This window comes from Hippocampus guttulatus, chromosome 1, assembly GCF_054856545.1.
Source record: "Hippocampus guttulatus isolate MCC_2025c chromosome 1, RoL_Hgut_1.0, whole genome shotgun sequence".
In the NCBI taxonomy this organism is placed as follows: Eukaryota; Metazoa; Chordata; class Actinopteri; order Syngnathiformes; family Syngnathidae; genus Hippocampus; species Hippocampus guttulatus.
The window spans coordinates 25,439,873-25,456,794 of record NC_141261.1 but is presented as its reverse complement, the minus strand read 5'-3'; the positions used below and the strand labels follow the sequence as shown (position 1 = coordinate 25,456,794).

Sequence of the window (16,922 nt, the reverse complement as noted above, 5' to 3'; positions counted from 1 at the left end):
TATTTTTCATGTGGCCTTATCACATATCACATGTTGCTAGGAAACCATTTCATCATTTGTGTGTGTGTGTGTGTTTTTTTAAACGCATGAGCAGACATTGGACCGCATTTTGCATGAGCGTGCCTGTAACTGAGCTGACCATGTTCATCCATCCATCCATCCATCCATCCATCCATCCATCCATCCGTCTTCTACCGCTTATCCGGGGCCGGGTCGCGGGGGCAGCAGCTTTAGCAGGGAAGCCTAGACTTCCCTCCCCCTCGCTACTTCTGCCAGCTCTCCCCGGGGGATCCCAAGGCGTTCCCAGGCCAGCTGGGTGACATAGTCTCTCCAGCGTGTCCTGGGTCGTCCTCAGGGTCTCCTCCCGGTGGGACATGCCCGGAACACCTCACCAGGGAGGCGTTCAGGAGGCATCCGAATCAGATGCCCAAGCCACCTCATCTGGCTCCTCTCGATGTGGAGGAGAAGCGGCTCGACTCTGAGCCCCTCCCGGATGACCGAGCTTCTCACCTTATCTCTAAGGGAGAGCCCGGACACCCTGCGGACAAAACTCATTTCGGCCGCTTGTATCCGGGATCTCGTTCTTTCGGTCACGACTGACCATGTTCATCCCAGTAATAATAATGAGTCCCTCACTGTGTCTGACTGAGCACATAGTTTCAACAGTCCTGAGGCCAATGCTGCTGTCATTTTGTGTATGATGTGCCTGTGTGTGTGTGTGTGTGTGTGTGTGTGTGTGTGTGTGTGTGTGTGTGTGTGTGTGTGTGTGTGTGTGTGTGTGTGTGTGTGTGTGTGGAGGCTGGGGGGTGGGGGTTGCTGGCGGGCGGGCGTGCTTTCGCATGCGCACATGTATGTGCATTTAAGGTTGTTTTTTTTTTCTGTTACAGCCTCAGTCCGTTTCTGTTGACGCTCACAATCGGTGTAGTCTATTGTTGTCCAGCGGGCCATTGCAGAGGTAGATAATGGTCGACTTGGACACATACCAGTCGTCACTGTGACTCCTTGTTTAGAAATGCGCCGGCTCTCTCTCCCCTCTGGCAGCGCCTATGAAGTCCTCCTTCGCCCACAGACACAGACGGAGGCAAGTAGATAGTGTGGCTCGTCGTCTGGCACGAGGAGAAAGATGCAGCGCACAAACAAATCAGACCCGCCGCCAATACAAACATGACTGAGAGGCCACGTGATGGCATGTGTGTTTCAGCTCCAAATGAACCGCACCCTTCCCTGGGAGAAAGAGATGGAACTGAGCGAACAGGCAAGAAAGGCGAGGCAAAAACCCGGAGGGAGCGAGAGAGGGGTTACTGTGAGGCGAAGACTAAAGAAAAAAGGAGAAAAGAAAACAAGGCCCATGAACAGAGACCACATAGCAGAATTCCTCGCAGCGTTTAAGAGGGTCCCCTAACTCCCTTTCCCTTGTTTTGGCCGAGTGTGACTCAGTGTCACCTGGCCGTCCACTGAATATCAGGATCAGCGCCCCCGGCACAGCCGAGCCATTATGACAACTGTGCGGTAGGGATGTGAATCTCAGCACTGAGGACGATTCGATACACATCTCGATGCACTACCAGCGATGCGATACTTAAACGATACATGGAATTTTCTGGCGACACGATGCGATACGTTTCACCGTCTTCACGATGTGATACGACGCGATACACATTTAGTTCAAATCAATGCGATCCGATACGATACGATGCAATTTGTTGCAATATTGTGCAATTAAACATGATGCAAATAAGCAAAGAAAAAAAGTTTTAAAAAAGATAAAATTCAGTATGGTATTGCAAAAAGGATACCACTTTATTCCTTATAAACAGTAGAACGTGTAAAACAACTTATTTAAGCCCTTTCACAATTGGGTTTTGTGCAAAGAAAAAAAGTTTTAAAAAAGATAAAATTCAGTATGGTATTGCAAAAAGGATACCACTTTATTCCTTATAAACAGTAGAACGTGTAAAACAACTTATTTAAGCCCTTTCACAATTGGGTTTTGTGCAAAGAAAATGTAAACAATTTGGCACCTGAGACTCACAGCTGTTGCTGTAGTGTAAACACAAACAGACTACTCTCACTGAGGGTCTAGTATGAAATATCCATCTCCATAGGACAGAAAAAAAATACAATTTAAACAATGTGGCAGTCACAGCCTCAAAGCTGCTGTGTGTATTGTAGCGTACATAGACCACTCTCACTGAGTGTCAAAATGAAATGTCCAAAAGAGTCTTCCATATATAGTTTTTCCTTGCGCGTTCACAGTGAGCTGCAAGGGGACCCCCAAAATAAGAGGCGATTTTTTTTCTGATCCTGACCTGGTTTGCCAAGAATTTCTCCGGTGTCCGACGAGGAACTGAACGGGGAGGCGGGGGAGGAGGCGGGAAACTTGTCGGCGATGTGGTGCCATAGTTTTAAGTGGGTCTGCATATTTGTGGTGCTGCCGTTGTATGGCTTCTTAGTGCGACATTCTTTGCAAATTACGGAGGTTTTATCAAGCTTTCCGTCTTTCTTTTCGAAGCCGTAGTATTTCCAAAAAAAAGTCTGAATGTTGCGGGTGCATTAAATATAGTAGTTTCCTCGCTGCTGCTTGCGTGAACTTCCATAGTGTTTCGCTAGTAGTGTACTGCACTGTATGTGACTCACGGCTTCCGTCCGTATTCAACACAAAACGCTAAATAATGATGGTGCATTCATTGTACCTAGGAAAGGGCATATAGGTGACGTTTAACATGAATAAAACGGCGCTTGAATCGGATTTTACCGATACCCACCAATGCATCGTGATGAATCTAGATTTCACCCGTCAATTGCGTCATGCCTAGTGAATGAGCCGATGCACTCGCATCGCGCACGTGCGCATCAATGCATCAATTAATATTGATTATTTTCCACACCCTTACTGTGCGGGCTCCCGATGGTCTTTTTTTTTTTCTTTTTTTTTTAAATCTCCGCCTGCCTCTGAGCAGCGCAGCATCTCACTTGGGACCAGCCCAACTAATGGAGAGTGCACACTTTCAGCTTCTCCAAAAGAATAAGGAGGCTGTAAACTGTGGCTTTACTTGTGGCAGTTAAAAGGACGAGAATGCCTCACCGCCTGGCTGCTCGGCATCAAGCGTGCTCCTCCTTATTCAGGCTCTGAGCGCTGGCCTTTTGCACGTTTATTTGAACGCATGCGGGCGCTTGGCAGAGCAACAAACTTGGCTCCCTTCTCTGTGATGCACTGCACAAATCAAATGTTCCCTAGCAGGGGTGGAGCCACACGCACAGATAGGGGACCACTCTCTCACAGGCACCGAGAAAAGCAAAACACACTCACATACGGTTTCTGCGCGCGCGCACACACACTCACGCACAGAGTTTCATTGCCCCACTCAGAGTGAAGCAGTTCTGCCCCCCTAAGCTGAGTTATTTAAAGCCCCGCTCTCAATTCCATCGAAGTGATTATGTGCTCCTGAATTAAACATCACAGGCCCCAGCCCCTGGCTTCCTCTCAAACACACTCAAACATGCTAGCCTCTTCCTGTTCCTCAAAAGTTCCAGCGTGTGCCTTTTATATCTCCTCACCAGTACACAAGGTGCTGGAGTCTGACTGTCCCCTAAATCAGGATCACCTACTGTGCCATCTGCTCTTGCGCTTTCAGACGTGCGACGGAGGCCATTCAAGTTCAGCCCGCATCGGCTGGCTACCTGTAAAGTGTAACGTTTGAGTAGTAACGAGGGAAATGGGAGAGGATGGATTCGGGAGCTGAAGCGGTGCTTGCGATCCCCTAATTAGGCCGAATCCGATTAACTTTATGGATTGCTCTGCTACCCAGACAGCAGCCTCAGGCTATTTGCTGTCTTATGTGGTGGGCTTGGCATGAGGTTTAATTCATGTGAGGTGAAGCGCTTGCCAGCTACCCCCACACTCTGAAAGGCACCCGATGCCAGGGAGCGTTTAGGGTTCAAAGTGCATGCCGCAAATCTTGTCGTGACTGTGGCGGCCGACCCACCGAAGCCCTGACGCGGTTGACCATGAAATGAGCAACAATCTTGGTGACCCAGCTGTGAGTTGGAGTCAGCGGCCTTGGTGCCAGAGGCCAGAAGGCTCCCCAACGAGTGGCATCCATCGCCTTCGTCTCGCATGCACGCCCCTCCGCTCGACCTCGGCAGGCGACCTAAAGCTCACATGCATGATAACATTTGTTTATTGAACATAAAACATATACAGTAATAATTTGACAGAAAATAAAGTAAATAAAATAAGGAAAGAGAAATCAGTCATCATTCACCACGGTTATTATGTTCAAGGGAGTAGGAAGAACTAAAAAACGTATCTAGTCCTACCCCGTGTTATGTGTTTATATCTAATAAATCATTTTAATATGATTTATTTGCAGTCCAACTGGAGTTGCGGGCGCTCTCACTTACTTTCCATTCATTGTGCTCATTGTCCACGCGTATCAGCGTAGCGACATGTGCCTCCAGACGCACATTCACACTCCATTTAGAAGTACCGGTCGGCATTCTCAAACCTATCAAGGTGACCGAGAGGCACGGCAGCGCAAGCGCCTCCGCTCCCTAGTCTTGCCTTGATGCCGAATGTTTGTGACAAAGCAATTGACTGCTCCCATTTTGGGGATATTTCCCTCATTGAAAGAAATATCCCTGTAGCCTCGGAGTTCAAAGCGCACCTGTCTGCTCTCTCCCTCCTTTCTTCCTCTGCCTGTTTTTCCTCATTCCACCTTCAAGTGAAAAAGGCCACATCTGCTCCACTGTTTCCTGTACTTTGGCAGGCTTTTGAAGCTGCACGTCTTCCTGTTTGTGGGATGTTTTATCAAAGAGGAGCAAGAGTTTCCCCAGTCTCCTCCCTCCCCCCAACGCCTCCGTTTTGTCTAGGTTCCGTGAAGCGTCCCCTCTCAATTAAGGTCCTTTCATGTTAATGGCGTTCTTATCACATGCTTCTCAAAGCAAAAGCCGAAAACCAGCTGCGGACTCCACTGCCTTGTTTATTGGCTTCAGCTGGGCGTTCCTGTCGTGTCCTTTCGACTTTCAGTGCACCTCTCCATCGAACTTGACGTCTATACACTGACCTGTTTAGCTATCACAAGTTGTTGGAGGGTTGCTGGTTTCGTGGAGGTGTTCCAAGAGAAGCGGACTGGCCGCTGGGGTCACAGTGGCTTAATGAGACAGCCGACGCTTGACTTGAGCAGCTTCAGAAAGCAGATTGTATTCTTCTTCTTTTGTAGCTGCACACTCGAATTCCAAAGAAATTCAAGGTCATTTTATCCATCTCCATCAAACTTTGTCTCCATTCTCAGCTTCATGAGCTCTTCCTTGTCGAGTGGCGTAGAACAATGTTTGTGACCTGAGGACAAGGTAGGCAGCCACAGCTAGATTGCAGGAGGCTGCCTGGAAGTGTGTGGGTGCCAGAGAAAAGCTGTTGCCTGGCTACAGCATCACCTTCATTCACTGGTTGCGATGGCAATATCTTGCATAGTCCCACTTGCAAAGGTGCGCTTGTTATCGCACATTGACTTCTTTCCTACTTATCCCTCGTATGCTTAAAAATGGTGGCAATGTTGGTGTGTTAGCTTTATGTGCAGGCACTCCCCCGCCCACTCAGCAGGCCTTGCGCCCCCGTGGCTGACTCCCCCAGACTCTGCTTGCAATTAGCTGAACATCTATCCATCTGTTCTAGGGAGGCGCGATAAATAAACATGAACACAAAACACTGTCTGCAGACATGCTACCGTCGCACACACTCGCATGTAAAAAGAGGCTTTACTGGTCGGCACCCGTGTTCACACATCGCATCATTTTGCCGTGTTTTCAGACGCAAACCATCGAGTCATACAAACGTGCGCATTAGGAGACCAAGTCCACAAGCGTCTAAGAATCCCCTTCCACCGCTGAGGTGGGGCGAGAGAGCGCAACCCTCTGGGAAGCTAAAAAAGCAACCCAAAGACCACATTATACAATTAATCAAGAACTGAATGAGATCTCATTTTCGCTAGAAAATAGTATCCGGGGGGGGGAAGAACCTTTAGTCCGTTCCCTACCCTTAAGGACACTTTGATTCGCTCCTCTTTCATCTATCACTGCTTCAGACAACAATGTGTATGCAGGAATGTGGTTAAGATTGCCCGATTGTCTCTGTCTAATGTGCTCTCTTGCATTATTTTGTCATTTTGTGTTCACTTTTCTTTTGATGGCGGCGCGGGCACCCGCAGCGGCTCCTCTGTTGTATGTTGTCTTGAGAGGGAAGAAATTTCATCTGTGCTGTATGTTGCACATACAGCACATTTGACAATAAAGTTGTACTTGATTCTTGATACTTGATACTTTTGTCGAGCTTGTGATATTGCGTGGTGGAAAAGCAGCCAGTAGGAAATTCAATCAAATCACCATCTTGATAGATTTATGTGGCACTTTACATTTTCACTTGCTTGTTGTGTGGCTCCTCTCTCCTCTTGCTGAATGATATGGAGAGGTGCGCATGAGTTGGGAGGCTCTTGCTCATCATAAGCAGTGCAAAGGAGGGAAAACAAAATGGCGGGTACACCTGCTCTTCAAGTAGTGGGCGTGCGCGCACACTTTACAAGGTTTGAATCACCACATGGTCTTTGAGCTGTGGACGCTTCCCACCCTTACATCCTCAACATACTGCACGTACGAGTGTGTTGCACCCTTTCTGCTGTCCCGAGTAAAGACGTGGGGGTACGTGGCTTTGCCGTTGGCACAGCTGGGCATGGCTGGCCACCCTGTGCCATCTGCAACCAAACGGGGCCACCGCCATTGGCCTGTGTCCGCATCAATGACAGGAGACAAGCAAAGCAGGGAGATGCAAAGCGCCGCAAAGTGCTGACACGGGGTCATCAGAGAGGGCGGCACTCGTTTGTCTGCTCGGGCTTCTTTTTCACACAAGGCATTGTTTAGCTACGCCCGGTTGCCCTCAGACGTACCCCTGTCTGATGAAAGGGGAGAGCGCGAGATGGAGCAGGGGTGACTCTTGCCCTGATTCATGGTATACACAGCGAGAGGGCACACCAACCTACTGTAGCCGCATCTTGATTTGGTTAGGATGAAGCTTTAACCGGCAGTGGCACACTTGTGTTGTTATTGCATTTTTTTTCAATCAACCTCTTTGTCCATTGTTGCTTCTTGTTTAGCTGCAAATGCCTGCATGCTTCTAACATTAAGTACGGTGTATACTGTACTTGGATGAATTCTTATGGGTGCAGGGGTGCCACACACACACACACACACACGACATTCATTCTCTAATTATTAGATGTCATCTTTTTGCACAATGTTCAACAAGAAGGAATAAAAGTTTAAAAAGTGCACCCCCCCCAATCTGCCTTACGTCAAGGGAGCCATTGTATATTTTAATTAGAAGATTTGCCTTGTTAGTCATGATTCCATTATTGTTTGAATCTTTGTCTTTTGTCATTTAGAGCACGTTCTTAGAGTTGCGCTTGTTGCGCAGTGCTGTATGAATCAGGTTGAGCTGAGTTTAAACTAAATGATTGTGACAATCGAAAGGCATTTCACTTCTTTTTTTTAAAGCCAAACGAAAACAGTTAGTCCAGCTGGGGGGGGGGAAAACCATGCCAGAACAATCATCACACTTCACAGATGAAGCCATTTGCTCCAACCAGTCGGCCATGCCGTCACAGTAGACGACGCACGGCCAAACTGTTCTTACGCTGCAGCCTAGGAGAGAGGTTGTATTATCATGTACAGGTATGTCTGCAAATTGGTTTAAAAAAAAAACTCTGATGAAGTCCATAAATCCACCATACATGCGGCCCTGGCTCCACGTGACTTCACCGAGTTCTATATGAAGACAAAACTACATACACTGTAGGAGCCTGGCTGGGCCACATCCAGCATATCCGCCACATTGGCATGCCAGCTGCCAAGTAGATGCGGCGGCCTTCTTGGGTGTGGCAAGTTCTGGTCAACCAGGCCGAACAGAAAATGACATAAGCCGTAAAGGTAACTCCGTTTCAGCATTATTGGCCGGGGGTGGAGGAATTCAGCGTCATATGGTGCACAATCACGGACTGCTATTTGAATGGACAAACAAGTGAAGCCACCACCTTCTTAACGATGTCAAGTTAGGCACGCTTAACGCGTGCCTAACTTGAATACCTTGATATCACCGCGGCGTGTTCACGTTATTTTCTGTCTCTAGGGCGAAAATGACACAGTGTGTGTGCCGTATGGTTATACCAATAAGTCTGCACATTTTGTAGATCAGAATGCGAATCAAAATGTCTTCTTATGAGGTACAGGGCTTCTCAAAGATTGATCTGCGTCATGTTGTCAGAAGCATCAAAAACGGAATGAAAGCAAAGCCCATCAGAACAAAATTTGTTGCACAATGTACACCTAATCCCTGTAAATCACCACCCACTTTATTGAGAGCTTCTACACTAGATGGTCGACGCTAACAATGAACTCGATTCTTTAAGAAGCTCTCCTGAGTCCATACGGGCATCCTGGTGTAAAACACACACACACACACACACACACACACACACACACACACTGGTAACAGTGTTGTCAGCGGCAACGTAAGGTGGCTGCCCTCTGGCTTCAGCTGCGAGGGGCCAAATGTAAATCAGTTCATACTGAAGGGCATGTGTCCAAGACGTGTGTATTGCGTGAGAACCTACTGCGCAAAACACACATTTAACAGTCGTTTGCGATGCCACAGATGCAGGAATCAATTGTATTCATTAATAACTGTGTACTATTTATCCTGCTCATCCAAAACCAGATATACATATAGTTTTTGATGTTTTCTCTTCTGATATTTCATTTTCATGTTTTAATGTTTGTCCTTTTCAATGTGATTCAGTGCCCTCCTCCTTCCTTAGTGCCCTCTATTGACAAACCGTGACTGGGTCAAATCATCAACCGCTAATCTATCTGCTGAACTTGGCAGTTGATGGATTTCGAGAAAAAAACTTTCATTTCGGGCAACGTATCACCTTACCATGTATGTGGGAGAATGAGTTCAAAGGCCATCAATATGAACACACAAAGGCAAATAGTGTAGACAGAAAAATCCAAATCCATGCCCAGGCAGATACAGATGAATGAGACTATTACAGTCGTGTGTGTGTGTGTGTGTGTGTGTGTGTGTGTGTGTGTGTGTGTGTGTGTGCGTGTGCGTGTGTGCGTGCGTGTGTGCGTGTGTGAGACCACTGTATGTGCTGTTACTAGTTAGATTTCTCATGAGCCAGCTGGCGCCTTTCAGAGTGGTGAAAGCACTAATAGCTGAGCTGCAATTTCCACTCTTTGCTGTCGTCTTCTTCGGAGCACCGAGCGTGTTAGCCCTTGCAGCTGACACAACGCGTAATCTCATCTGTGCTCTCCCCACAGAATCCTGACATTGTGCTCGTCCACTATTTGAATGTGCCGGCCATTGAGGATTGTGGCAAACCATGCGGTCCAATCCTGTGTTCCATCAATACGGACAAGAAGGAGTGGGCCAAATGGACCAAGGAGGAACTGATCGGCCAGCTCAAACCCATGTGTGAGTGTTTCGCTCTCCATTGAGAAAATTCCATGTACACGTACAGCTTTTCATATCAAACGCGCTGCTCTGAAATGCTCTTTGCGCGCCTGAGAGAGAGAAAAAGAAAAAAAAAGAAAACCTTTATTAGTCTCACAATGGAGAAATTCCCAATTCACAGCAGCAAAGTTATCAAAGGAAGAAGTAGAACAACAAAATATAGGAGCTGCTGGAAAGGCAGCCACTCTCGCGGCGCCATTTTGAAGTCAAAATCAAACCACCAAGCACGGAGTCTCCTCCTTGATGAATGTTGTGGCCAAAAAATGCTGAAAAAAGTCCACATCATTTCCACACGACGTAACAACAAACACAAAGTGACAAAACAAACACAAAAACAACAAAAAAAAAGCAAGGCTCATGAGAGCACTTGCTGACGGCTGCCTACTCGGGCGCCATCTTGACTTCAAAGAAAGAAAAAAGAAAAAGAGAGAGAGAGAGAGAGAGACTCTGTTTGTCTGCAGAGCCGCCGTCTGCTCCTATTAGCTGAAGTGTCCTGAAGCACCTCAGTCAGAGAGCATCTCCGGCCACTCACTGTTCCTTCTTGAAGTCGTACTGGATGGGTGTGCGGCCTTGCTGAAGCCGTTTGGAAGTTGCGGGTCAAAAGGTAGCCCATCCAATACCGCTGGCTCCGCTCAGGCCAGGTCAAGAGTTCACCTCCTTCAAGTGCAAGTGTGGCAAGGCACAGCAGGACATCACATTGGCTATTGAGTCATGTTAGCATGTGGGAGCAGGAATCTCTGAATCACCGGAAAGTACCCCTCCGAGCCAGCCCCCACCCCCATTGTATTGACCGATGTTGTTATCACCTTTACAGACATTCCAGATGTGTGTGTGTGTGTGTGTGTGTGTGTGTGTGTGTGTGTGTGTGTGTGTGTGTGTGTGTGTGTGTGTGTGTGTGTGTGTGTGTGTGTGTGTGTGTTTTTATGTGTCTCTGTGCCTTCCTAAGGACTAAGGTGATGTGGTGGAAAAGGTCAGGGTCTTTCAGATGATGGTAATGGTCAAATGGGGACTTTGTACAACATGCTCAATCTTCCAGGCATCAGTATACATCCCCATAACCACCCATCTGTGATTTAGGGCAAGCAAGCACGCGATGGCAGGGTGATGACTTGTAATGGCCAATTATTTGTGCTGTGGCCAGCTAAAGAGGAGCCTTAAAGGCACTCGCCCCTGCTCACTGCGCACTGACAGGTATCATCACTGAGCTTTTGTCTACATCATTATCCTCCTCACTGCTCCACTTCCTGTCACTTTGAGGACATAAAGCCGCCGAGCAACAATGGCCTACAGTGTTCATTACATCTGCGACTTAATGTAAAACCAAGCACCATTTGCAGTAATGCGTTAAGTCATTAACTTTGGGAGTTGTTGGGACAAAGAGGGTGACGCCTTCCAGCTACCCGGCTGCGCGAAAGGAATCCATAAAGTGCAGCAAAAAAAAAAAAAAAAATCATGCTTTCTGTCTATGCACTTTTTTAAATCTTTTCCTTTCCTTTCTAGCCTCCTGTGATGGAGGGTTAGTCATGCTTAAGTAAGCTCTGTGATGGGGCAACATTGTCATCTAGTGGTTCTCTTTGGTAGCACCAGACATTATATGTTGAAATGAGGAGGGACGTGTTGTATTCGCTCAATTCCCCTCGCAATTTATTTGGTACACTTGCACCAAACGCAAGCTGTGTCCAAAGTTGTGATAAACATATTGGTTCTGCTTATACTTTTTGTCAAGTAGTTTGACAGCTATTTTCATGAAGTAGTATATTGGATGATGGTGATGAATTCTTCTTCCAAGAATGTGAAAATCCATTCCATTTGAAAAAATGGACCTGCACTTAAAGTCATAACAATGTACTGTACCTCCCTCACATAGGACATCGTTTGAAAAATGCATATGCAGGCTCAGTGGTTGCAATGCACACATACAAAGTACAAAAGTGGCACATACACACACAGATATTTGCGCACTATATGTGCTTTTAACTGAGTCCACAGAGCTGCTGCCGATAAACTAGCAGACCCTTTTTTTCGTCAGGACTGTGCCAAAAACATCAGGATTCAAATTCGATATGGTCCAGCGTGCATCACAATGAATTTAGCTTCATGCTGTGTGCATATCTCCAAAATGGCTGTGTCTTCAGCAAGTGATCCCCGCGTTTCATGTCACACTGATATTTCCCCAGAACAGCGTAATTAGCCTCAACTGTATCGTTCTTCCCTGTCTCTTCAATATAGTGTTAGTACTTTTCCAGTTTGACAGCCCGAATGACACACTTTACAAAGGTGAAATGGGCAATGTATGTGTGGGTTGAGCTTGCTCTGTCCCATGCATGGCAAGGACACATTCCCATGTCCAACGACTGAGGCATACCAAGTTGGAACATAACTGCACTGTGAAAGGTAACTTTGCGTGACCTCGGCTGGTCTCACGTACCCTCCGGTGTTGGATGAGAACGATAACGAGTCAAGAGAGTGAGGAGAATCCAAGAGATTGGCATCATTACTCAGTCACGCTACAGTTGTATAGACAAGGCAGCCAGCTTGATTCACTGCTCTGCTCTCATGCTACAAACACGGAGCTCCTGCTCTCTCCGCGGCTATGCCCGCAGCCTGCTGACAGATAGCGCATGAGCGCCTTTAACAAATACTCAGACAGACAGACACAAGGCCCTTCTCCAGGCTACAGCGTGAGAGAGTGGGGATGGAAAGGACAAAACAAAGCAAGCTGAGCTTTGCTGCCATCCCGAAATGACCAGTGGCAACCTGTTGGGATGTGAATTCCCTGCAGTTTTTCATCTGGGTGGCATGATGTTCATTATCAGGTGTGGATGCTGAAGTGATTGGCCTGTGTTTGCTGTCTTTTGTGTTGTTGCTATTGAGATCTAAACAATGAGCAATGGGGTTGAAAACGGACTCTTGAGTCAGAGGAGCGGCAAAACCCGAGTGATCAGGGCTGAACGATGGCTTGCAGTGATAAATATCGATTCTCGAATTGCAACATATTTGACGATTATCCGAACATGAGAAAAGGGGAAACATTTGTAACGTGTGGAAGTGGAGCGACTTCGAAGGCCCTGAGGGAGCACCTACACTCAATTGTTCAATCAGATTCAGATTTTTTTTTTAAAAACACATTTTAGTGTTGTGTCTACAATTCAGTTCAAATTGGCCCCTGCTGAGTGGATAAATCCCTAAAGAACTCTGAAGCACAACAGCTAATTTAGTTGATATGGTGCTGCCATTGTCCCACCTCTCTACACTGAAAAAAATGGTGTGTTGAATTGACTCCATTTTATTTCGTCAAGTGGTTGCACGAAATGAAACCTTCTGCATCCATGTCTTTTTTTTAAGTCGACGATACATCTTCTTACAAAATGCATCTAAATCCACATGATTCTATTGACATTAATCAAATAAAATGGAATCAATTCGACACACCATTTTTTTCAACTGTACAAGAAAACATCGTGGACGGCAAGCTTGTGTTTGAGCCACAGAAGCTAACGATTCATTGGGACATCTGCCGCAGATTATTCTGCTCTTTTACCGATATATAATCAGTGGAATATTTACTAGAAGCTCTTCCATTCAACATGTCGCTAAACTGGAAGGCTTAAAAGACTAGAGAAGACTGCGAAAGGCTTTGGCGTAGTTGTAAGGCAGACATGCAAAATCATCCATTAGCATCCACCTGCACTCCAAATACAAAAATAAGAAATAACAGCAATGCCTATGAGGTTTTTCTGCCGTTTCTCTTGATCTTGTGGCAGTGTGTTTTCTGCATGAAAAGGCAGTTGCATCATTTAATGCAATCAAAGCACACACAAAACACATTCCTCTTTTATACTGCTTGTTTTACACACTACCTGGTAGTGATTAAAGTGTCACTGTCAAACAGGGCAATTCCATTTTCCAGGAATAAGTTAAACTGGGGGTTGGCATGTGCCTCTTTAGCGCCGCCCTAGTGGCTTCCTGGAGCTTTTTTAAAATGTTTGAAAATGGAAAAAGATGGGGGAGTGAAAATGTATTTTTTTGTTTGAATATGGTTTCTGTAGGAGGACAAACATTCTTAACATTTTCCAATGCTGTAAAAACATGTTGAATAAATATTACATTTCAACATTTCTGTCAACGAAGATTTGCATCATAGCCTGCGACACACGTTTCTATTAGCAGGGCGGGATGCCAGGCAGGTGGCTGTTGTACGAAGAAACGGCGTTTCATGTCCAATTCACCGAGCGAACTGGCAAAGGCTCTTTCAACATTTTGGGTTCTGACCCCTGAGTTAAACGGTCTCTCCGAATTGCCGTTAGATGTGATTGTGAGTGTGACTGGTTGTTTTTCTCTTTGTGCCCTGTGATTGGCTGGCAACCAGTTCAGCGTGTACCCCGCTTACTGCCTGAAGACGGCTGGGATAGGCTCCAGCATGCCCGCGACACCTGGAGGATAAGCGGATGAGAAAATAGATGGATGGATGGATCTAGCTGCTGCAGTGTCATGTATTCTTCTCTTGGTGATGACATTCTTCTTCACTGTGTTCAGTGAATGCCTTGGAAATGCTGATTGTTCTACACTCTTCTCTGGACTTTTATCTTTGAACAATGACATCACTCTGAAGGAAGCTCTCTTCAGACCATGGCTTGTGCTATAAGATGTGACCAAAGGAATGTGAGGAAAAGCTTACTCGGGCAGTTGAATTTTATTTGTGGTTAATAAGAGCCATCTTTGATATTGGCAGGTGTGTGCTAACTTTGTGTTGACAAGTTCACATGCTGTGTACTCTGAAGGCTGCATTTTCAGCTGCGGTTGAATCGTGCGGCCAAAAATGCAGCCTTGGAAGAACATGGTTTATGTCTCCCAGCTGGCCTGGGAAGGCCTGCCAGGATTCCCCCGCAAGCACGGGACAAAATGTGGGCTTCTTTGCCAAAGCTACTGCCCCCGCAACCAGACCTTGGATGAATGGAGGTTGTAGGTCATTGTAATGGTGGAAAAAGTTATTAACTTATGTGTTTTGGTCTCTTTTTTTAATGGCATTTGAACAGAGGTTTGTAGCCTTTTTTTGCCACTGTACATGTGCATTCTGCTATTTTTCACAGAAAAAATTAAGCATCATATGTCAAATGCTGGCAGCCCAGTGGTCCAGTGGTTAGCGCGTCGACCTCACAGTGCAGAGGTCGTGGGTCCAATCCCAGCTGCGACCTTCCTGTGTGGAGTTTGCATGTTCTCCCTGCATGGGTTTTCTCCGGGTACTCCGGTTTCCTTCCACATTCCAAAAACATGCATGGCAGGCTGATTGACCACTCTAAAGTGTCCCTAGGTGTGAGTGTGAGCACGGATGGTTGTTCATCTCCGTTTGCCCTGCGATTGGCTGGCAACCGGTTCAGGGTGTCCCCCACCTACTGCCCGAAGATCGCTGGGATAGGCTCCATCACCCCCCGCGACGCTTGTGAGGACAAAGCAGATCAGAAAATGATTGGATGGATGGATGTCAAATGCTGCTAAGTGGAGGTTAAAATGTTGGCCTCATAGTCAAGAAGTCCCACTTCAAATCTGGTCTTTTCTGTTGACTTTGCATGTTCTCTCTATAATCCGCCATTCCCCAACAAAGGCATGCATGTTGTGTTCATTGAAGGTGTTGTGAATGCTTGTGTTTTTATCCACTACGTGCCCTGTATTGATTGGCCTCTCACCCAAAGTCAGCTGGCTCCAGCTCACCCGCTACCCTAATGAGGGTAAACCATATTGAAAGGGGATGGCTGAATGTATACAGTATGTTGATATGACTCTGAATCAACAACAACAACAAATCATGCTGTCTTTTCCTTTCTATCTGAGCATTTTGCATACCATGCCTTTCCATTTTCTGTATACTCTCTGTTGTCCATATTCCGTACTTATCTCTCTTGCATGCTTAGAGAAAGAATAAGGTAAAATATGGCGCTGGATTTACTTTGGTGAATTATGATGAATGTGCTTCACTAGAAAATTCTGACCCTTTTTTCTCACTTCAGCCATCTAATGCACAGTTTCTTTTAGTGGCTGCAGATCCACTAAAAGAGAAATCCATCTGATAAGACGACATTTGGGCTGCTCGGCAAGCAGAGCGATGAAGTATGATTAGAGTATCAGGATGTCTGACTGAGCTCACAAGGAGAAAGTCTCTGTCTGGGGTTTCTTCCCCTGTCAGAGTAGAGAATTGGGTCAGGGTAACAGCAGCGGGTGGAAGGAGTGGGCTTGCTGTCGCTTTCATCAGCTCTCACAGGGAGGACACAATCGCATGTGGGGAAAGAAAAGGCAACTTCCACAAGGCACTGATGGGAGCCGAAATGTTGTTCAGGGAGGAAGGCACGTTTTTCTTTGCTGTTGTCTGAGTACGAAGGAAACAGAGCAAGATAGAGAGAGACGGCAGTCAGAAGGTTGTCTGTTTGCCCCCAGGCGCGAGCAGCAATCGCTGTGAGGTGTCGTGTGATCAGGTCGCAGGTTGGGGGGCTTCGGCGTGGCTGGTGGTCTGACATCTGTGTCTCCTCCTCCTCTCTCCCGGCAGTTCATGGCATCAAGTGGACTTGCAGCAACGGGAACAGCAGCTCTGGCTTCTCAGTGGAGCAGCTAGTGCAACAGATACTGGACAGCCACCAAACTAAGCCACCTCCCCGGACACACAACTGCCTCTGCACTGGCACGCTGGGTAAGGGTTTTAGTGACCGGGGCTGAGCTTGTTCTCGAGGGGCGAGCGGCAATACAGCTCAAGGAACCTTTTCTTTTGACATGCTAGATTAGAGAATGGGGTTGCAGTTGATTGCTCTTACATTCGATGTAAACTTGAGTGTCTATATTTGTGTCACAGTGCGATATTTTGCATCAAAACTACACATTTTCCTTTCTCCGTCATAACAATACACTATGTTATGCTTTCAGTTTAAGAGATTAGAGCCATGATGGTTTAGAGGCACCATTGTAGACCTAAAAAAGGCAAAGGAACCCTTGACGCCGGGGATCGAAATGCATGACTAGTGAAAATGCTCAAGTGAGCTTAACAGCGGTAGCCCCTCACTTATGGTAGGATTATCTTCCATACCATGCCCACAATAGACCACATCTGGAAAGTGACGCTTCGCTTTAGACCAATTTTAAAGCTTCAAGCATCAACGTCAATAGCAACAGGCGGTATATGCATGTGAGGTGCAGGTAATATTTCTGTCCGCTTGGGGTCGCCATCTTCACACTTTACATGTTCTCTTTGTGACATTGGTCGTTTGCCTGCCTTTGAAAGGCCTGTTGAGTGACTTGGAAGTGAGCGAATGGGTCTGTGCAGTTGGCCAACCGCTAAGGGGCTTTAGTGTTGTGTGCAAAGTGATGGGGTCAG

At 46.6% G+C, this 16,922-nt stretch overlaps 1 protein-coding gene across 5 annotated transcripts in view; it reads left to right on the top strand.

Annotated features, from left to right (window-relative positions):
- The window catches only part of camta1a (calmodulin binding transcription activator 1a), a 328,990-nt gene that overhangs the window by 280,285 nt on the left and 31,783 nt on the right, over nt 1-16,922 (top strand). For all 5 annotated transcript variants that reach the window (XM_086122468.1, XM_086122447.1, XM_086122465.1 and 2 more), the window contains exons 7-8: nt 9,373-9,526; nt 16,104-16,244. In XM_086122468.1, coding sequence (XP_085978594.1) covers nt 9,373-9,526; nt 16,104-16,244 — 295 coding nt within the window. The remainder of the gene's footprint in view (nt 1-9,372; nt 9,527-16,103; nt 16,245-16,922) is intronic.